Raw genomic sequence first — 23,547 nt, 5'->3', positions numbered from 1 at the left:
CAGTATCAGATCACTACCTGAAATGAATTGGAAAATGCACTTCTTGGTACTACTACTATGCCAACTGAAATATTTTCCACCACTTGTGTCTTGCTCTGGAAAGACTTAACTCCTGAGAAGAAGGAACAGTTGTTTTTCTACTCCTCTCATCAATTATTGGATGAAGAACCTGTACCTCCTCCCACCATAAATGGAAGCAAACTAGGTTTAAACATTTAAAAAGTTATAAAGGTTTATTAAATGAATCCAGATTTGACAGATATTACATAAATTAAACAGCAATAAAATTTTACTAGGGTTTATGTACAGATCACAGTGATTTTCATTGTGCAATGAGGGCTGACTTTATAACTTTGAACAGTACGTATACATGTGAGCTACAACAAGCAATCAGCAACATACAACATTAGTCCAAGTTAACCTTGCAAGTCTAGCGTTTCAAACTGGTTATGTAGTACACAAATGCCTGCTACCATTACCACTACCTACTACCACAACAGAGTATTTATAAAGCAGTCAGGTTTGCCATAGAAAAGTGCAAAACATGGGAAGTCTGTACACAGTACAGTACAAAAAAGAAATCATGCTACAGTCATTAAAAGCTGAAAAATAAATCTATAGCATAGGAAGCACTGAATCACACCTCTTCTGAATGGCAAGCAGATGGGCTGAGGAACAGCCGTATCTCAATCGCTATCAAACCTGCAAAATCCCTGTTGATCCATTTAAACATAGTTCGGTACCTATATTTTGATCAATTAACAATGACTTTTCTACAGTGGAAGATCACATTAGTTAAAGCTCAGTAGCACACATACTCATTGATCAAGCTAATATACAGGAAAATCTACAGCATGTTCTCCATTTAAATCATGAAGCATTTTCATCATTTGGTTACAAGGCAATTAAGTTTACAATGCACATTTATCACTTAAAACCTTGAATTGGGCAATTAAAAATATATTTATATAAAAAACTCAAAAATAAAGGTTGCTTTTTTTTTTTTAATGTTTAACATTCTCATTCACCAAAGCAGAATATGAAAGACCTATGGGCTCTTGCAAAAAAAAAAAAAAAAAAAAAGTCCTGATGCAAAAGTCTATATGCAAAAACACATATTAACAGAAGCAATCATAATAAAATGAACCTCAGAGAAAAGAAACTTGAATGGGAAGAAATGTTCTAGCTTGCTTAAAAAAATAAAACCAGAGTCCTTAGTGCAGCGTGTATTGGGAACTTCTACTTGAGCACTCAGATAGAACTATGTTAGTGGTCCATGAAGTCCCAGCAAAGACTTAGAAATAAAACCAACTCACTTGTGCAAATAAATAAAATGGGAAGGTAATAACAGCTCATTAGTTTTAAGATTGTACAGAAAACTGATCATTTAAGATAACATTTCAAAAACAAAGTTTCTTATTATTTTAATTAAAAAAATTGAAAGTAGCTTTGTACTAGAAAGCATGTTGACGAGGTCAGTAGTTAGGCATATGTACACATGGCTCTGAAAATAACGTGAAGTCAAGAGATTAGCACTATTACAAAGATTTTACTTGTTTCTTTAGTCTCTATCATAGCAAGTGCACCCACTGCCAGCAATGGATAAGATTTGTAGAAAGAAAATCTATTTCCTGTTATTCAAACACCCAAAACTTCTTACCACCAATGTAGCACATTAATCAAACGCAACTTCATTTCCTCAGCTTTGAAGACCTAAACTCAGTGCAGTTTTTAAATTTTGAAAAACAAAACAAAAATGATATGTACTGCAACAACCAAGTGTCCTAAATATGTTTTTAAATAAAAAACTGCTTTTGTAGTACTCAAATTCCATAAAATACTGAAAGCTTACACTTTAAAAAACAAAACAAAAAAACAACTGTGCTTTCTTCTCTTAGACAATGTAAGCTGTTTTTACATACTTCAGTTCCTCCAACTGGTTTGGAATAACTAACTCCACAGATACAAATAAAGTAGACCAGATTCACTTCTCAGGAGAACAAGGTAATTTTACCGTGTTAAAAGTATGGTTTTCTATGGATTTCCTGAATTTTATTATATATGACTACACAGTTTTCACTGATCATCAGCTGGGGCCATCAGCTTGTGACACTTCGTAACATCAAGATGACTCTAATGTTCCAGAGCTACTGCTTTGAAGTAGCACGATTCTCCTACGTATTGTACATTTTTGCCAGTTATATAGTCTCTTTAAATGTTAAATTTGTTTTATAAAGAAATAGATCTAATAAGCTAGAAGTTGCAAGCTTTCAAAGCACACATACTATTTTACTACACCTCTGCATTGTTTAGAGAAAGGCTTTCTTAAACGGAAGAAAATGGAGGTAACTTTTCCATCAGGAGGCCCCAGCTGTATATCTGTAGTAAAATTACAAACATGTTAGTTTTATCAGCTATTAGTAAAATGCTTTATTTATAAGCATTCAGAATTTAGCTCAGAAAAAATAATCTTTGGCCTACATTTCTCATGGCATTTTGGATAAATATAGAAAACTGTTTATAGGAGAAACTGTCAGTGTCATCTAATTAAGTAGTTTTATGTAGAGCTCTTAGTCACAGTTGTGAAACTCCAGTGAGCTGATGAGTTTTTTTTGGGAAAAAAAAAAAAAATCTAAGCATTGTAGCTTTCCTAAAAGTCAGATACAAATACAACAACTTACGTATTTACTTTTTGGAATCAAAGCACTTCAAAATCAATTCCCCTGCATTAAAACAAGAATCATGATATGAAATATGAAAAAGAACCTTGAATTGTATACAATTTACCTTCATGTTTATGTATATTCATATACATAGATACATATAGATGTATATACTGTTACTTTGTGCTACTTAAAATGAAGCAGTATTGCAAATACTTCCTAAACACAGTGTATTTAATCTGCTAGAAAGCTGTTAGCAAAGTATAAAAAAAGATTCCTTACATCTAAGGCTTGAACTCTGTACATATGGAATTCCTGGCAGTGGAGACTTTAGGATATTTCCAAAAGCAGAAGCAGAAAATTCAATCTCTAATTTACATTTAGTGTTCCCTCTGATATTCGTAAGTGCCAAGCATTCAACAGGCATGTCAATAACCGAAAAAGTTTGTTATGGCTCATGCTTTACATGTGAAGAAGACAGCAAGCTTGAGAGAACACAACCCCTTTAAAAGCTAGTGAGAGCCCTTTTATGAATATGCACTGAATTGCATGTTTACAGATAGTTGTCATGTGAGAAATTACTTTTCAGACAGTCTACTGTCACGCAATATCCTGGTTTATAGAGACATCACTGTAACAGAACTTCATTGATTAGCCATTAAGATGCATCTTAACAATAAAACATGCCCTTGTCTTTCTGCTTTCAAGTACTATGGTTGCAAGTGTGAGGCATTGGAATTTTTAGGTACAAATCTTATTTAAAACTTAATTATTTTTATTTTATTTTTTACAAAGAATTATAAAATGTATACACGATGATGAAAAACTCATTTTTCCTTTTAAGATTTTTATCCCTAGAGAACTTCTTGAAAAACATTATTTGAAAAATAAAAATCATAGACTCTGCAAAATACAAAAATTTACATCTTTGCACAGTTCCTGTGCTTTAGTTGTATTGTATTCATTATATACATATACACTAATTTGTGCTTTTAATTACACAAGTTTATTATAAACTTATAAAATTAAGTCTATGAGTTAACTATGCAAAAAGGATCTGGGAATAGCAGGAAACTTAACTAAACCATAACTTAAAAAAAAATCCTAATACACCATTTTAGTCAGTCTACTTCAGAGTAGACCATCAATATTACAGTTTACTAAACTAATGCCAAATGTTTACAGCTAAAAATTATTCTTGCCTGCCTCCAATTCCTTATATAAGATATTCTCATATTCATATCTGAATGCAGTATCATTCTCATTCACAAAGGTGGTCTTCATTGAAACATGAAATCCATTTTTCTTCAGACTTGCTCTTCGCTTCAGTTTCCTTCCAGTTACTAAGACAAAAAGCAGTGAAAAAAAAATATAAACCACAACACAGTGCATGTGAATTGAATGTAAATTATCAGCCTTTCATTGTTGTACAACAGAATCCAGGGTATAAAATTAATTCAACAACCTTGTTCCTCTAAAAAAAGTCTTCACTCTTAACACAAAAAACTTACAATCAAGAAACGAACGTGACTGTTATGTGTCAAATTAATCTAGATATGTGCTTTTAACAAGCTATTGAAAAACATTTTAAGGATGAAAGGACTTTAAAAAATATCTATAAGTGGATAACTATCACTATAGGAACAGCAAAGCCTATGATATAAATTACCTCTATCATTCAGCAGGCTTGCTTTACAACATATTATTCAGAGTTTACTTTATATTGTCTATTACTATGGCCAATTCATGTTGGTTTTAAGAGCTGTATGGAAGCATTAATCACTATTATTAATCAGAAGATGTAATTCCTGCACAAGGCTCTCACTCACAGATTTGCAATGTTTTGAAGCAAGCTCCTGACATTTGGACATACCTCTTCCATTGCATATGTCGCATTCAGAAGTTCTTGAAAATTTCTAAATCTTTAGGGGGTACTGGAGGCATTTTATTCCAGTCATCTTCAGGATAAGCTTCAAAATTGGAAGTATCTCCATCATTAGATACTTTCGGCACTATAGGAGGCTAGTCAGAAAAAGCACAAAAAATAGTACAGTTTCTCAATCAGCCACTCTCCATCATATTAAAGCATACGTTCTGTAAAGAACTAAGAAAAAGAACAGGGGGTGCTGCTGGTAGGGGTGGTGTACATATTGATAGAAGTTCTTCTCTTTCACCAACATTGATTGTTGTGAAAGAAAAAAGCTTACAGCAACACAGACAGGTTCCAAAGCTTTATCTGCAGTTAAATACTGTGGTTAAAGGACACTTATAATGCAGATACCTATTTATTTAGCACTCAAGCTCTAGCTGCTTTGGAAATGGAAATTAACTACTTCAAAATATTATTGCAATTAAGCTTCCAGGCACATTCTTTTACAGAGTAATCTGCCACTCTCCTTCCTCACTCCTTACCTCTTTGGTCAGTTAGCAAGAATCACCATCACCATCAGATAATATAATCACCATAATCACCATCAGATCCCTCTCAACTAAAGAAGGGTCATGATAGCAGTGAGGGCAATTGCAAGAAAAAGTCTCTTCTCTTCATTGCTTTCAAATAGGTTGACTGCTTTGAAAGAGGCTGAAATGACTCGTGCTTGCCTCACACTACCTACTGTGCTTTTTCCTAGCCTAGCAGTAAATTGAAGTACGTGAAGAAAGTGCTGCACTGTAAGTAAACGTTATTTCATAAGGATATCTGTAAAAGCATCTTAATTCAAATGGATCTTTTTAAGAAAAACGAAAATGTCAAGAGATATAAGTGTTTCTATCTCTTTCTTCAGAGGATCCTTTGGATTTCTAGTATTGCTCACTTCAACTTCAGCTATAGTATTGCCCACTAGCTTCACTCTACCTGTAGTGTCTTGTCTTCTGTCTAGCATCAAGACTACTCTGACTCTCTGGCCACAGGAAGGAGATAAACCACCTCTCCAGGACACTTAGAGAATTTACTCTAGGGTAAAACGAAACAAAACAAAACTCTTTTCTTCTTTCAAGTGACCTTCAGCTTTCTGTCCCCTTCTCAGTGATATGAAGAACTTAAATATCATCATAAACCAAACAAACAACTCTAGGTTGAGAAAACCTTAAGGTCAACCACCAAACTGGCCAAAGAGAGTTACATGACAGGAAGAACTACAAAACGAAGCAAAACAATACTCTCCATTTTCTCAAAAACCTGGCTTCCACCGTTTCTGAAATCTAATCCGATTTTTTTGGGCTTCTTAGTTTGAAACAATGCCATTAGCAGGTTTCCAAATGGAAAGAAAGGGTCCTTACAGACAGCAATGACCAAGCTTCAACCAAAAGCAAAGCCTTGTTTTGGCAATATGGCAGTCACAACATACTGCACAGATACTTAAAATGGGCAGAATCTGTTCTATTCCAAAAGCTCAGCTTCTACTCATTGTGACTAAGCAGAGTACCAGAGAGCCAGTATTGAACAAGGCGTACTCAAGACAGTGCTCCAGATCCTAATCCTTCATAACCACAATCCTCCAGCATACCTGAACATTTTTAATATGTGCAACTGCAAAAACAACTTGAAAATGTATTTTCAAAAGTTCCTACGCTGGGGCAACTACCCAAATTGACAGAAGACTTCAGAAATGCTGTTTCTAAATGTTGAGGGAAGATGTAGCCTGGTCTAAATCCACTTCAATCTGATCGTGCTTTCCAAAAAGCCAAAGAACCTCAAGGCCTGTAGAGAATGGATCTTCAAGAAAACTCAGAGATATCTGCTTCACCACAGAGGATGCGTGATATTCCTGCCTCCCAGTAAGCATACTGACAAGAAAACAAGTTCTGTGAAGTGATACAGAAAAAGAGAGAGAGAAATTAAGACTGACAGAATTATTTTCTCTCCTCTCTCCTACCCTTTAATGTTATTTGCCTAATACTGACATTTGAGATCTTATCAGGACTGTGAATCAATGTTTCATCTGTACAATAGGTCAATTCAGACTTTTTAGAAAGAAAATGGAGCACTGTATCCATTATTTCATATTTTACATCTTTTCATCAGTATGTAATAGACTAAGATTTTGAAAACTGATTCTGCCTCTAACAATAACAAAGTAAATTTCTGAGCCAATTTATGTCTTTGATCTGAAGTATAATTCAACAGCATCTCAACTTCTAACAGTTTAATTCAATCATCACTAAGAATAAGAAACAACATTTTGAATTCATAATCCAAATGCTACAGTGACTTTTTAAAAATAAAAATTTTACACAACGGGTGTTTGGATCCAAGACTAACAGTCTGTTTTTTAATACTATTTGTTTGCTACCTATTTAGTAATAGAGTAGATTGTTGTAAACTTCAGGGTTGAAATACTTATAATCATATGATCTCACGATTTGTGTTCCTTGCACTTTTTCATGACCAGAATTTACAGTAAATAATTTGAAAATTGTGTCTTAATTACAATGCCACTAGGTAAAACATTAACTGGATATAGCAATTCCAACATAAAAAAGAAAAATCAGCTACAGTGTTACTTTAGGATGTTGTCTACAAGAATACATCAAGAACATTTTCACCTCTCAACTACTGTCCACAAACACAATTTAAGATAGCTACCCAGAAATTAATTCTAAGAAATTAATGCAAAGAAAAGTAAAACCAAACGTAATCAGTACTGGACTGACTGTATATGGCAACCTATATTACTAAAAATCACTGCTATAAGAAACCGTACTAGTCAGAAATTTGAGGAAGGAAAGAAGGAAGGCAGTTTTACTTCCAAAGGTCTTTAAAAGCATTTTTACAGCGTTGATAGCTTTTGCAAACATCTGCCCTCATATAACACTAGAACTCAGTGCTGTTAAAAAGTATGTTAGAATTACATTCATAAATCCTTCTCTCTCACCTTCTCTCTTCATCCTATTCCCATATGCTTTACATTTTATTAAAGCATTTACCTGAGTTGAACTTGGCAGAAAAAAATAAAACTCAGTAAAATATTTCCACATATATACATTGAAGAAACAACAACCCTTCATCCCTACAACAGTAATTACATACAAAAACCTACAACTGAAAATTAAAACTCATTGCATGTAATGCTAATCAACTTACTTGAGCAGAACAAACTACGGCTTTTCTACCTTGCTATCTGTAAGAGTATTCGATTGCAAATAAACAATCAAATAATTTAATTCTGTAGTGTAAAAGAACAAAAATGCATATTATTATTGATACAGGCATATACTGCTCACACACACACAGCATCAAGTCCTCAACAGAATAGTTTAAACGAACAATTTCTGGTTATCATGCCCTGTGCAGCATTTTGCAGGATGTACCTTTAGTCTCCTTTGAGGTACAGCATCCCAGTCTATAGACCTGAACCATCGATGTCTCTTCACATCATCTGCTCCATTCTTTAAGAAAAAAACAAACATCCCAACCATTTAATAAGATATATGTATGCCAAGACATGCATTTCATCCTAAGAACAGTGGCATCAAAACAGGCTAACGGTTCATTTAACCTTATCTCTTTTTTTATCAGGTGATAATAAAAAGATTCTACAGGATAAATTTATAGTGTTACTTCCCTAATAGATCCTAAGTTCCAGCAATATAGTCTTTTTTTTTTTCTTTCAGCATTTTTCTGACACAAGGGTGATGAAGATTAGCCTTTAAATACCTACAAAACCATTCACTGCAGTTCTATTTACTTGTTTTCTCCTGAGTTTTAGACAATGCCTTTTATTCAGACACATTTTCTAGAGTAAGAATTATTTTTTACATTAATTAAGAAAATAACTGTGGGTTGATGGTGTGTAAAGTAAACGTAAAGACCAGGAAATACTTCTGTCAAATATTACTGATGTTTAGTGTTGAAAACAAGAGGTTCTAAATACTGCTGTAAAAGAACACATATAAAGCTATTTGTTTTCATTTTAGATGAACAGTTAAAGGCCTTATTGTCTTGTAACGATTACTTTCTCTTTGCTGACTTGATTTTGTACAAAAAGAGCAAAAACATCATTTATTTTTCAAGATAAAACATCGTTCAAGCACATACTCATTCTCAAAGATCTAAGCACTAGGGAAAAACAGCAGGTTCTCCATATCAGACCTGGTCACAGTTTTATCACACAACACTCAAGCTACCACCACATCCAGCCCCATGGAACAAAAAATATTGTACTTTTTCTTGCTGTTGATTATTTTTATTTTATTTTTCAGTTTTACTTTGGTTGGTACCCATGCACCTATCCAAAAAGGCAATAAGGAGAGTAATTTCTCTCTCATCAAATGTTTCACCAGAAAATGTCCAACCAGATATAATTTTTTCTAAACCAACTTTGGTTACAGAAAAGGATCAGGCTTAATACTGGCCCACTGCCACCCAGCCCCAAAACCCCACTTCTAATTAAAAGAAGTTTTGATTTTGACATTTTAGCCATTTATAGTAAACAAGCTAAAAATACCTTAAATAACCACAGACTAAAAACACAAAAACCATCAACCACATTCCTCTCCCCCCTCCGCCCCCCAGAACATTTGATTAAACCAAGGTTTGCTTTTGTGTTTGTTTTCCTTTGAAACTATCAAAAGATAGGAATTTTCATCAGCCAATAACTTCCTAAATTTTGAGCTTGTGATGGTCTGATGTTAATCTTCGTCCTCCCAATAGAAAAATACTGCAAAAAGTTTAAGTTTGGAAAGGTAAGGAAAGTACTTATTTTCCAGCTTTTCCTATTAGTTTAAGTTTGTGCTGTAAAAAAGGTTCTGAAAAGGAACTTATGGACAGTGGGTCCTAGGGTCTGCACTTGCATGTTCAAGGAACCTGGGTGACTGCATCTTTTACCTTCTTCAGTTATGTGCAACATAAAACATGCTTTGCAATAAAAATCAAACTTCTGACCAATCCTGGCCAGAGGAATGGAAATTTTATCTGTCTCTAAACAACTAGAAGTTTACAAAAGCCAATTTAGGTATCCATAACATTGTGACCACAGCAACCAACAAATACAGGACTAACGTATGCTGCTAGAAGGGTGTATTAACCTACAGTAAGTTTTGAGGTGCTTTGTCTGGTCTGTTAATGTACCCAAGGTAGTTCACACACAGGTAATTTCTCACATCACAACCCACCATCACTGCCACATAGCTGCAAAATCAAGTAAACTCTTTGTCTTCTTGACATTAGAAGCAGTATTACAACAGGTCACCTCACAGAATTCACAGTATTGCTTTCTGTGTCACCTTGGCATATCACAGGTAGAGATGTACTTCTAAGGTACATTGGGATGCTACCTGAGACGTGTGGGCATAGCTTTGCCTTTTAAGCGATTTCTTCCAGAAGTCAAATCGTAACAGGAAGAGTTATTATATAAGAGTTATTATAACTATACATCATGGTGCAGAAACAATTTCTATAATCTTAAAATAATCAAGCCTCTAATTTGTTTAGTGTTCTTTCTGGGATTAAACAACTCCAAAGAAAGAATGAAGTTATCTGGCTCTCCAGGGGACAAATGGGACATAGCACCGTGCTTCTAGACTACTGCAAGTCTTCAAATGTACAAAAACAGTTGGTTGGGGGGGAAGGGGAGTAAAGGCAGAGAAGACTATCACGAAAAACAGAATTAATCCAACATTATGAGTACAGATTCCAGAAGTGCAGAGTTAACGTTTGCATTTAGGATTGCAAAAATGAAGTCATGTATGGGAAAATGTATGTCAACTTCATGCTTATAAAAACTAAAGCTATTCTAAATCTTTCCTATAGAATTCTTTCAACCTTGTGTATCTTGTGTATTACATCGAACATTTTATGCTTACCTTCATGTTTCCTAACCGTCTTGTCCTGTCAACCACAAGCAGCTTCTTAATAAGGTCTCTGTAGTAAAGAAAACATGTCCTCTGTTAAACAAAAGTAATATGTATTTGAATGTCATATGGATGTTACATAACATAAGCACGCTTCACTTTGGCTAGTTAATACCGCGTATAATTTATGCATTCATTTCTTTTGTATTTCAGAACAGATAAGAGTCAATCATAAAAAGGAGTAAAGTGTTCTAAAAGGAACTTGCAACGTTATCTCAAGCTTTTTTTTAAAACAAAAACAAAAACAACAAAAAAAACGTTTTCCTATTTCTTCTTCCCCAAGTAGTACCATATCTTTCTTTGTATTTTTGTATTTTGCTGGGCATTCCAAATCTCAAAATGGATCTCAAATCTATTTGGCAGACACAACTCTAATACATACATGCATTTTTATACATATATATATATAAATAGATAAAATAGATAAAGTCACACCCTCAACTTTATACATTCAAATCTAAATTCTGCAGCAGTTAAATATTCAGAGAAAACATGGAAGAGCTGGTCATCTGTCTCAATTAGTAAGATCGTAAGTTTTCATTTCACTGAAAACAAGAATCTTCCTCTGAGCTTCTAGGTCATTGAACAATTCTACATAAACCTAAGTCAACCTTTTAAAAGTTGAAATTAAGTTTATAAACACAAAGACTTCCATTTTAAGAGCAAAGTACTTTAAGCACCAAGTAACTCCAACACAAATCAAAATGAGCATCACAATTTTCTGAGTGAGCTTGATTACTTATGAGTTGGGAGAAAATGCATTTTTGTATTTCTCAGATATTTATTTTCTGTATCAATTATTATTTTGCTATATATTTTAGCACAGTATCATTCTGCTTTCTTAAACTACCAATGAGATAAAAAAAAACATAACTGCTACTATTGTTTCTACAGCTTCAAATAGACCTGAAAGATGAAATACTGCACGACATGCTGCAGATCTAGAAAGTATGTCCAATTCGGGTTTTTAACTCTGCAGAAGGTTAAATATGCATATTTGCAGAAAAAAAAAAAAAAAAAAGGCAAGCATTAATGGCACACCTCTCCCTCTCCACCCTTGGTTGTAATACCTACTATCCCCAAACAAAAACAGTATTATGTCTTGTATCCTAGATATCGCTCAAGTTGTATGCATGACGAACATATGAGCTCACAGAAAATGTGTTGAACTGTTTCAAAAGCTGTTGTATTTGGCAGCGATATAGTTCTAAAACTCAACTAGAGAAATATTCAATTGACAGATACAAGGAGAATAAAGAAATCAAGACAGAAAGCATTTTTTAAACCTTCACCATCATTTCAGACAATCAATGTTTGGATTAGGTTAAATCATGTGACTGACTTCTTTAATATTAACCTTCTGGGAAATACCTCCTTCTAGTTCTTCATTAAGAGTACTATTTCTTAGGGGAAAGGCTATAAAAATGGCTATAAACAGTCTTTTCAACTGAAGTAGGACTGAAAATGAATCCAGAAACCCAAAACTAGATTCACAGCCTATATGACCAAAGCTTAATCATGGAGCTTTTCCAGCATAACTAGAAAACATTCAATGGATCTTTCTTGGCTTACTTCAGATATTCATCTTGGAAAAGCAAAGCTAAACTCAGTGATGTGTGTCGTCACTAAAGATAAACACATCTGCTGCATTCAATAAAACAAATATCTATTAACTTGAATAAAGAGATAGTTGAGTGCTTCTTTAGTTTGTAGTTTCCCCATAACAATTTTGAAACTGTTACATTAGAATCAGTTGAATAAATATGTTGCTGTATATTTGTGGGGAATGATTCTACATCAAAGCCCTTCCAGGCTAGCAATCATTAAACTGCTGTAGCACTGACGTTTCATTTGGCATTTTTAAAATCTGTCTTTGCAAAGAGAAGCTTACAAAAGCAGAAAAGAAAAATATAAAGAAATATTCATAAACTCACTAGTGGACAAAGAATTAGGTGGAGCATAATTAATACTTAAGCTTTATCGGAAGTGATGTAATGCAAAACTCTGCTAATTTCAGAATTTCTAGTTCATTAATTTATCATCATCTTCATAACAGAAACTGCTCTCAGCAGAGATCTGCACTAGTGGCCCAGTGTGTTAAGGACTTATATATGGGGCAAAGGACTTACATAAAACATCTGATCAAATAGCAGGAAGGTTAGCAAAAGAGACATGGTAGAAAGCAATTTGAAAAGAGACTATCTCAGGCCAGAAGAAACAGCAGATCTTACAACACTGCAAGAGACAGTGATCACGCAGCAAGAGGGAAAGCAGAAGTGGTACAAATTTGAAATGTAAAATATGCACATGGAGGGGCAATGGGGAAGAAAAGGGAGATAGAAAAATGTTAACAAGTAAATTTCTGTAGTATATTGAGGTAGGGAAGCTTCCCAGGGTTCAGCAACAAGACAGATAGTTTTGCTGCCTAAAAGCAGAGAGTTTAAGTTCAATTGTTATAAACACTGTATAGCATTAATACTTTGAACATAGCATGGATATGACAGATGGGACACAAGACAGTCCTCATACTTGCTGAGATACCAACCGTTAGGAAGAAGAGAATGAAAGGAAAAGGGTTTTAAGGTAAAAAGTAGACTGCCTTATTAGGAGAAAATAATCTTAGCAAGTACTTTAAGCTAATGATGCAAAGATGTTAGACTATTCAGTTCTCCATATTGTGATTTAAAAGAACTTTTAAATCACAAAAATGGTTGAAGAACGGTTGCTGGAACAAGAGAGATAAATTGTGCTCACAACTCACAGCAGGAAAGCAGGTGAAGCCAATGGATGAGATCACCCAAAACTGAAGTGTTAAAAGAAGAAAGTCCAAGCCAGAATCCCATGAGACCCCTTAAAGGCAGGAGTGTAATGGGAATGAACTGCCAAGCACAAGTTGAAAGAACATCTGGATAAGAAAAACTAGCAAAGAGGTATATCAACAATTACGTTGATTAATGTATCCTACAATTCATTGATGGTCATGTCTAGTCTGAAGAGCAAAGCCTGAATATACATGCCTACTATCATAACTAGGAATTTTCATGGCATCAAGGTGTCCTCTGGATAGTAGAGCTAAGTGTTGGTCTGTGAATGCTGAGTCCAGGCAGAAACTAACAACATCTCTACTTTTAAATGCTTTCACAAGCTGGTAGTGATAAGACCCTAATTTGAGCTCTTCATCTTCTGGTCATGCTCTTACACTTATTAAAGACTGACACAGTATGACTGGAGATGCAGTCTTTTTCCTAAGTCAGACTGAGTTATGAAGACCAGACAAGACTATCCTTATTGGAAAAGTGATAGAGATAGTAAGAAAAAACTCTTTTAAGAACACACACGAATGACAGATGCTAATCAGCATAATCTGATGCAAATAGTCTTGATTCAGTGACCCTGATTATTCAGTGGAGGCTTAAATAATCTTCCCCAGACTGTTAGTTTTGCAAAAGAATACCTGAAAGTTTAGAGGATATAGGACAGATTTAATTAGATTTGCCATACAACATTTTATAAATCAACCTATTAAGCAAACACCATCTCTATAGGCCACTTCAAAAAGATTAAGCTGGGTATGTAAGAACAGCTTCCAGCCTTCACTCATTTGAGTCATCTCTGCTTCTGAGAAGAAACTTCATGAAGTGCTTCACTGCACTTCAGAGCCTCTATTATATACTAGTGATTACTTCTATTATGAAACCTTCAATTAGGGGATTTTTAAATAGGGGAAAAAACCATTTTATCTGCAACACACTTGTAATGATTGAAAAATATTATGTGTGTCTGTTTTTTATTCATTTTTAAAACTTCTTATCAAACCGAGGTCCTTCTATTGGAAGAGCAGTTTTACACTTGAAATTTAGAAGTATCAAAGACTTCAAATAGTTGTGTCAGAAGTTATTTAACTGGTACTTATACGTACAAAGGAACAGTTTCGTGTCCTCCTCCTGCCCATTTAATTTTTATTCATGCTAAATTACCTCCTCCTTTTTTCCTCCCACGCATAAACCTAGCATCAAAGAGCTTTATGCAAGGTGGAAAAGTATTTAATATTCAAACAGAAAAGTATGAGACAGATACAACCAGCGTGAATTATATCTCCAACCTGAAATCTATCAGACATAATTTTACTTCAACTGCAAAAGCAAATATGATCTAAAACATTTTTTAACATGGTGTTCCAGAAAATCAGAATCTGGTATCTGATCTATGAAGATCCTTTAGAAATAATGCTCAGGAAGTATTCAAAGCATAAAAGACAGTGTTGAGAGTCTCAGACTTACTTTACATATAAATCCAAATGCCTCGGGAAATCTATTTTGCCAGCAAGAATCTTCTGATATATACCAAATGGATTATCATCAAAAAATGGAGGAAACCTATTTTAATACAAAAAATTTTTAGAAGTTAGAAAAAGAATTTGCAAGAATCCTACAAACGTTATGATGTTAGAGTAATTTTCCTCAGAAATAATTGATTACATAGTTTTGTAAGGCTTCAATCATATACTAACTTGACAAATTATCAAACCATACTGAGGCTGCTATAACAAAATATACATTTTTGCACACGTTCAACATATAAGTAAGAATGAAGAATTACAAGAGAGCTATTTGTTACATTAATAACTTTAAAAAAAATGAAAGAAACTTTCAGTGTTTAATTAAAAAACATGTCTGCGTTTACCTATAAAATTCAAGGCTATACTTTCCAAAACAGCATCATCATTTTTTTTTTTTTTTAATCTTGCACTGTAACCACAGACATACCCTTATTAACTAGCCTCCATCCAAAGTGTCAAAGGCCCCACATATGAATGGACTGTCCAATGCAGTTATTTATTGTACTTTTTTAATTCAAGTACAGGTTTTGTTAGAGAAGGTTTAAAGGAGACAAACTGTCCAGAACCTGAAAGTCTATCAAAGTGTAGCTGTTTTTTTTGTGTTGGGCCAGATAAAATACTTATTTCACAAGCTCTCTAGAATGATTATCACATCAAGATGCAATTAGAATTCTACACTTCTTATTTTCTAAAGAGTTTTCCATAAAGTTACGAGGTAACAAATAACACTGCTTCTTGTCTCACACCTACAGTAAGAATTGAGATAAATTTCTGATTCCTGCAAGAGTCTCGGAGTGTACATCAGCTTAGACCAAGTGCCAAGAGGTTTTCAGAATTACCATTTTAGAAGTTACCATAGAAAATATTTTAGGGGAATGGAATAACTAACCAATCTCAGTCCCACCTTGACTTCCATAACATGACCAAAGTATCCCTTGTATGCTTCTGTCTCAAAACCTTTATGAACTAGAAAATGGGATTTTGAATATTATCTATATTAATTAGGTCCAAACACTACTATTGTCCAACACTTAAAATGTTAGGGAGATGTGAAAACATTTTATAAATACTTTCTAAGACAACTAAACTGTGTGCACATGCACAAGTACAGTGCTTTAGAATCACTGGTACCACAAACAAGGGTGAACACATTTCTTAATTTCATATTCTTTCCATGATTTTATGTTGCTCAAAGTAGCTTATTCCTCAACAAGTACTATACTTTATTCCTACCATGTAAATGTTTTCAGAAGTACCAAGTGCTTCTTTGTTTAGCTGATGGTCAAGTGGATTAGCATTTCCTTTTATATACTCACAGAGAGAAGGTTATACTTCAAAGCACAGAAAATTGTAACTACCAAATTATCTGGTTAAGAAAAGGCTGAATAAGTGGTTTTTTTTTGTTTTGTTTTGTTTTTTATTATTGTTCAGAAAGCTGAGTTTCATTAAGAAAAACTGAATAGTCTCAGCTGGAAGGAAACTGGATAATATAAGAGTCTCAGGAAAAATGTGTTTATAAATTCTTGCTTTGACAGAACAGAACAAGGAAAACATGATAGATTTTTAAAATGGGTAAAATTTTTGCACACCAGAGACTATCATGTGAAATTTCTCTGTTAGTCATGCAACATCTATGTCCTTTGCATTCTCCAAAGCACTGAAAAATAGTAGACTCAATTTCCTATTTTGTATCTGGTATTGCATATTAGCAAATCTAATTGCATAAGTCAATTAGAGTAAGATCTTGTAACTACATAGCATGAAGGTGACAGTTTCAGTAAGCAGATTGATGTGAAATGCAGATTTTTTTTTCCTCCTATCTCCAAATGTATTATATACTATTGATACATACAATCAAGAAGAATAAGGAACTTAAATATGCTTTTATATATTTTTATATATTAAAATTTTCTCATTGAAAATCATAAATTATTGTGTAATGAATTATTTAAAGAAAGCAAATCACACTTAAACATGCAAAAATTTAATGTCAATACTGCTTAAAGTGTATTTGACCTGTATGCAAAATGATGTTAGCTTAGTAAGATTAGGTGGTTTTCAAACTCAAAAACGAACAAACTTGACTTAGATAATGTGCAAATGATCAGTCTGCAACACATTGCACAGATTTCTGACAAAACAGTGCAAATGTTGTGCTGGAAGCTACCCTATAAATCAACAAAAAAACCCTTGATTTTCAGACTGTCTTCACACCACAAGGCAAATACAAACAGCTGCCTTTTTTCCACCAACTAAAAAGAAGCTAAGAATTCTCTGTATATTGGACAACAGCTGCAAACCATTCCTTTTGCTAACTGATGCATAACAATGACATTGGTCTCAAAGTTAATAGATACTTTTAGCACTGAAGAAGAGATGCTGCAAAACCTCAAGGGAAAACCATACAGGTCTGAAACTATGAAACTATAGGCACAAACCATTATCTACCCATAAACAATAGACCAGAATATCTCTTATATAAAACTACAGAAGCAAAATCAAAACAAAGTCCTCACTAAATAAGAAAATTCAGTTAGCTATGTTTCTGGTAACAGTACAATCAGAATCCAACACATTTAGCATGTTAACATGTACATTTTAATCTACGGCAGAGTGTAACAGAACAAAATCAATCAAGATATATAGATTTTTCAACTCTTTCTATTGACAGTTTGTTTATTTTGTTTAGATTAACTCAATAAAGAATTGATGTTATTATCTGTTTTGGAAAGATTTCTTCTCACCCTCATTTTTCCCTGTTCTTTCCCCTTCCCATATTTGCTATCTTAAACCTAAATGAGAGCTTGCCCTAAATCTAGAATGTGCAGAACTTGAATTCCATGGGTCTCTAGGGATTAAGTTAGAGAAATATTACACTGCAGAACAGGAAAGTGTGGTTTTATTTTGTTTGTTTATTTTTGAAGAGACTATTTCCTTACACACATATCTCCCTATTCTTTTCAATTGCTTTTGGGGTTCAGAGAGTAACTTAAGGAAATAACTACCAAATGTTTTAAGTTATTTATTTGCAGTCAGTAACTTAGTCTTGAAGTCAGGTTTTATTCATCTTCAAATAATTTTCCTGTTGTTGAGGTTTAACCTGGCAGGCAGCTAAGTGCCACACAGTCATATACTCACTCCTCCTGCTCCCACCCAGTGGAATGGGGGAGAGAATTGAGGAAATAAAACAAACTCATAGCTTGAGAAGAGCTTAATAAGACAGAAGTGGAAAGGAAAAGAGTAATTATGATAAAGGAATACACAAAACAAGTGAGGCACCACTGCAATTGCTCGCCACCCACTGACTGATGCCCAGGCAGTCCCTGAGAAGTTGCCACCCCCAGCCAACTCCCCCCAGTTTTATTGTCCAGCATGATGCCACAGAGTATAGGATACCCCTCTGGCCAGTCTGGGTCAGCTGTCCCAGTTGTGTCCCCTCCCAGCTCCTGGTGCACCCCAGTCTCCTCACTGGCAGGGCAACATGTGAAGCTGAGAAGTCCTTGGCTCTGTGTAAGCACTGCTCTGCAACAACTACATTGGTGTGTTATCAGCATTATTGTCATCCTAAATCCAAAATGCAGTACTGTAACAGCTACTAGGAAGAAAATTAACTCTATCCCAGATGAAACCAAGATACCCATTTCTTAAATCTTTCCTTAGTTTGAAGGGATTAAAAACAAAACAAAACAAAACAAAAAAAAAAAAAAAAAAAACAGAAGAAAAGCCATAAAGAAACACTTATGACTGTTTTTGCATTAAAAGTCTTGATAGTAAATACCAAGCCACATCTTGAGTTGTTAAGGAAAAGTGCTTTAAAACATTGCTGCTGACAACAGCCGTGAAAAGCTTGTAAAATGCTAAAAGAAAAACCCTTGTATGATACCCTGCCCTCTTAAAGAAAAGATGGGTAATACAGTCTCTGCTCCTCTCAGCCTCAGTCCGTGAAACACCAATATCTTAAGAACAACCAGATTTAGACAGAGACTCCACCCAACACACATTTATTAAAGCAGAAATACTGTAATGGTATGCAGGCCGTTACAAAACTACTTGCAGCAGACGGCTGCTCTGTCAATCAGCCAATATAAGATCTCAGTTGTCTTTTAGAAATGTATAATTTACCTCTATCAGTTCAGAATCTCAATAGCCAAAGTATTCGCATTAAGTTGGGGCAACTTAGATCTCATCACACCATGTCAGGACACAGAAGATCCTACACTTGGAAATGACTGCAGCTGCTCTCCCCTTCTTCATTTATTTTTTTTAGTAAAGTATATGCCCATCATACTTCAGTGCTGTGCAGTTTTGAGGTCTCACTGACTCATCAGAAATAAGAACTTGAGTATCAACTGTATTCAGTATGTTAACTTTGGAAAATGTGTTTCTATTACTACTGTAGTAGAGAGAATCCAACCAACCTCAGTAAGGCACATAAAGGAAAAACGCCCAATTTGCACTTACTCTGGGTCTGCACAGACAGCATAGAAAGCTGATATTCAGGGGTCCCACCAAATCCTGTGGCAGGAAGCGAAATCGCTGACTTCAGGTGGCAGATTAACTCCTGCACTAATGTTACAGCCTCAGACACTTATCTTCCTGCTGTCTAGGACCAAGATTAGTGGCAAAAAGGCTGCTGGGAATCTCACATTCCCTTCATCCCGCAGAGGAGGGAACAAGAGACTCCTACCCTTACAGGTCGCTGTGGAAGAAAGGTGAAGCCTGGACACTGCACAGATCAGCCTACACAAAGTACCAACTTTTTATTAGATCAGTCAGCCATCTCTGCCATAATAGCTTTCTATGCTTTTTCTGATCAGAAGTGGCCTTGAGATTCAAAGCAAACATAAGTGCAAACCTTCAGGACTTTAAGAAAGCAAGCAGCAGGCAGCAGTGCTGCCGTGGGATACAATTTTGATGGTGTTAGGTGGGTTCCTTCACACCAAATCTATGCTGTGAGCTCTGAGGCAATCATTCATTGGAAACTGCTGGACTTGCTTGCCCAACCACCACAACCCTGAACTGACACCACTGCATATAGAAAAGGAAGAACAAGTCCATGGAGGGATGCTTTCGTTCTGACTTCGTTCTATAGGACTAGAGAATATAGAGCCATAGAATCACTAAGGTTGGAAAAGACCTTCAAGATCATCTGGTCCAACCATCACCCTACCACCAATATCACACACTGAACACCCCCTGGGACGGTGACTCCACCACTTCCCTGGGCAACCTGTTCCAATGCCTGACTGCTCATTCGAAGAATAAATTTCTCCTAATTTCTAACCTAAACCTCCCCTGGCACAACTTGAGACCATTCCCTCTAGTCCTATCTGTAGTTACCTGTGAGAACAAGCCGAACCCCAGCCCCCCACACCCTCCTTTCAGGTAGTTGTAGAGAGCAATGAGATCTCTCATGAGCCTCTTCTTCTCCAGGCTAAACAACCCCCGTTCATTCAGCTGCTCCTCATAGGACTTGTGTTCCAGAATGAAAGGTCATAATGACAAAATGACATACAGCCAGCGTGTGAGATGGCACCAAGCACACAGGGATCAGTACCCTGACACTGCAAGAAGTTCTAGAAACTATGTAACAAATTGAAAATACACATTTTCTATGGAAGCTGTGAAAACCTTGCTTTCACCCGCACTTACAAGTCCAAAACAGTTAAGTATATTAATGACAGAAAAATCTCTTTAGTTTTATTTTGTATCTTCTGTTATTACTGCTATGAAACAAATTTCAAAAACAACAGAAATAACATTCTCCCCATCAGTTATCCCAGTAGTAATGCTGATATGTGGTGGTTTGGTTTTTGTTTTTAAACAAAAAAGCTGTTTTTTAACAGCTTCCTGATTCCTTCCATAAGAGACAGAAATGAAACTGATAATATTAATAATAAATTTCACTGAAATTTTCTCTGTAGAGTATCACAAATAGAGCTAGTAAAGAATCATAACCAGTACACAGACACTTCTACACAGTTTTCTTGTCATATAGCAATCGTTACCACTTACCCTGACAACATCTCAAATATAAGAATTCCCAGGGCCCACCAATCCACAGCTCTTCCATGACCTTTGCTTTGGATGACTTCTGGTGCAAGGTACTCAGGAGTGCCACAAAGTGTCCATGTCCTGGGGGAGGAAAAAAACAAAACAAAACAAGATCTCTAACAAGATCTGAAAAGACTGTTGTGATGCTGTCCAGTTCTCCTGGTGGAGAAGGTGAAATATGGAAATTAAAAACTTCTTGGCTGCAGGAGACATCAGTGCGCTGAAGTTTCCTGACTGCTCTAACCTCTATATATTCGGTTATATGTTGCTTTGAAATTATAAACAGTAGTTTGTACCCTGGAAACAACAGACCCCTGGGACTACTTCTGACAGGCCCAGAAGACTGCAAGATTATTGGCCACCAGGAAAGATTTTTGTTTAGAAAAGGGAGAAGGGGGGAATAAAAGAGTAGTAGCTTAAATCAGTAAATAGTAAGATTCCTTTTAAAGTCCTTTATTAAGTAAGATGTTTTCCAAATAGTATGGAGATGTAACCTATTATCACTTTCAGAATAACCATTATAAATTAAATGTTTTCTATTTTCAATTGTTTAAAGAATTTACAAAGTGTTGATAAGCAATTGTGAGATATATTTGTTATTTTACCTTTTATTTTTGATATTGTTTAATGTCATGTTTTTACTCATAGGTTTCTTATTAAAATACCATAATAAAAGAAGTTTTATTGCTACTTAATTGAAATGTTTATTTCATATCCTACACATTAATGAAACAAATTGAAACTAAGCAGTTAATGCTTACAAAAAACAAATTATAATCTGAAATAAAATATTCTGAGACTACTTTTTTCAGAAATGTGAACCTGTCTTTGTAAGAATACCTGTGAGGGATTAGTCTGGCTTCATGATCTTGACTTATTTTTAAATACAGGCTCCAGAGAAAGAAGAGAAACTGATTGTTTTATTTGTGAGTGCAATGCAAATATACCCAAGGCATCAAACTGGTAACATGGTCCTGAACAAATGCATTAACATGAATGGTAATCACCTTTAACAAGTAATACACAAATACACATGCTTTTCATCTTCCAGTTTTTCCTTCTACTGTTCTGCTCAACTTAAACCACCTAATTCCCAACCATATGTTCATATTCAAGATCCATATTTATGGCATATCAAACTATGAACTATTTTTTTTTTTTTTTTTTTTTTTTTTTTAAAGATTTGATCAGAGCCTTTTTCTCCCCTCAGCCTTTATTCATGCACAGAAGTTTAGGGAAGAGGATCTGTATAGTCAGTCGAATCTTAAAGACTTATGATTCATGGAGTTGAATTTATTTAGGTGTGGTTTTACCATGGCAACAACAAAATTACTCCAGCTATATTGTCTGTGTTACTGACATACTGTGCGTTCAAATGCTCCATAGCTCTTTAAACTACACTCACTGGTGTAATGAATGAATCTTCATTTTTTGTCATGAAAGGGTGGCATAATTTATATTGCTAGAAAACAAACTCCTTTTCCAAATGGAGCATATTCAAGAAAATTCTTATGTACAGAGCTGCTTTACACGCTACTGCCATCTAGCAGTTGCTTAGATCATGACTAGATAATTAAGAAAACCAGCAGAAAAGCTTTGGTACCTTTTAAAACAAAACTATGACAAACGCTTCCTTCCCCCAGTTTTCAGTATTACAAGTATTCAGTGTTTCAGCATTACGCACTATTACAATTCATGATACAAACTGTTATTCATGCTGACAAAGCCTGCCCTGCAAACAAAACAGCTGCCAGCTTTACTCTTATATTTGGGAAGCAAGGCTGCACAAATACAGCAAGTAAAGCAGGCACGTTTGTTTTAGTAAATAAGCCAGGCCCTTGGCAGCACAATGCCCCACAACAGTCATCCTTTGCTTCCCCAAAATTAGTATGAAGGCATAAATTCAGCAAAAGTGAAATGTGTGGTGATTTTAATCCTTTTATCAGTCATTTAGATACAGAAATCTTACTTAATACTTGACTATGACTCTTAGGACCCATATAACTGGCTGGTGACAATATAACTAAAATGAACCTCTGTTACAGGTACACAAGATCTTTTAATTAAAGGAAAACTATAAATTGAGGTAAAGACAACATAACCTGAAGCTGCACCAGGAAAACAAAGTTATTACCACCAGCAGGTCACCTACTCCCCTTAAATTTAACCAAAAAAAAAAAAAAAAAGTTTACTAAATGCACAAAAACTTGGAGGAAGACCACATTCTTTGTCAAGCTCTGGATCTGTACCATTTGATCAGAGCTTTTATTTCCTGTTTTGTTGGTTAAGAAACAAACTACTTAGCATTTGAAAAATGCAAAGTAAATGCTATAAAAAAGATCAAATTGTCTTAAGTATTACTTTTATTAGCAGCATTTCATGACTGTTGCATATTCATCTTTTTGCAGATCATCCTTTTGCAGATAAATCATGAAGCAGAAAAATATACTGTTTCCTTTGCAGTTCCTTGAGCTGCTACAAAAATTTCACTGCTCTGGGTTTTCAGCTTAAGAGCTGAAATCCAGGTAGCAATAATTAATAAGGTTGAGCATGTAATTTTAAAACAAGGAAATGAAACAAAAGAATCTATTCTGGTCATAAATATAAGCTATCAAATAACATTTGTTGGACTTGTTAATA

At 34.9% G+C, this 23,547-nt stretch overlaps 1 protein-coding gene across 1 annotated transcript in view; it reads right to left on the bottom strand.

The window, feature by feature from the left end:
- Window positions 1-206: 206 nt before the first annotated feature.
- Window positions 207-23,547, bottom strand: part of PRKX (protein kinase cAMP-dependent X-linked catalytic subunit) — a 60,692-nt gene continuing 37,351 nt past the window's right edge. The window contains exons 4-9 of the mRNA XM_038173110.2: window positions 20,869-20,988; window positions 14,795-14,890; window positions 10,467-10,524; window positions 7,974-8,051; window positions 4,537-4,685; window positions 207-4,006 (exon numbers count right to left, since the gene is read on the bottom strand). Coding sequence (XP_038029038.1) covers window positions 4,560-4,685; window positions 7,974-8,051; window positions 10,467-10,524; window positions 14,795-14,890; window positions 20,869-20,988 — 478 coding nt within the window. The 3' untranslated portion in view covers window positions 207-4,006; window positions 4,537-4,559. The remainder of the gene's footprint in view (window positions 4,007-4,536; window positions 4,686-7,973; window positions 8,052-10,466; window positions 10,525-14,794; window positions 14,891-20,868; window positions 20,989-23,547) is intronic.

This window comes from Anas platyrhynchos, chromosome 1 (assembly GCF_047663525.1).
Source record: "Anas platyrhynchos isolate ZD024472 breed Pekin duck chromosome 1, IASCAAS_PekinDuck_T2T, whole genome shotgun sequence".
Classification (NCBI taxonomy): domain Eukaryota; kingdom Metazoa; phylum Chordata; class Aves; order Anseriformes; family Anatidae; genus Anas; species Anas platyrhynchos.
This window is presented reverse-complemented; position numbering and strand designations above follow the sequence as displayed.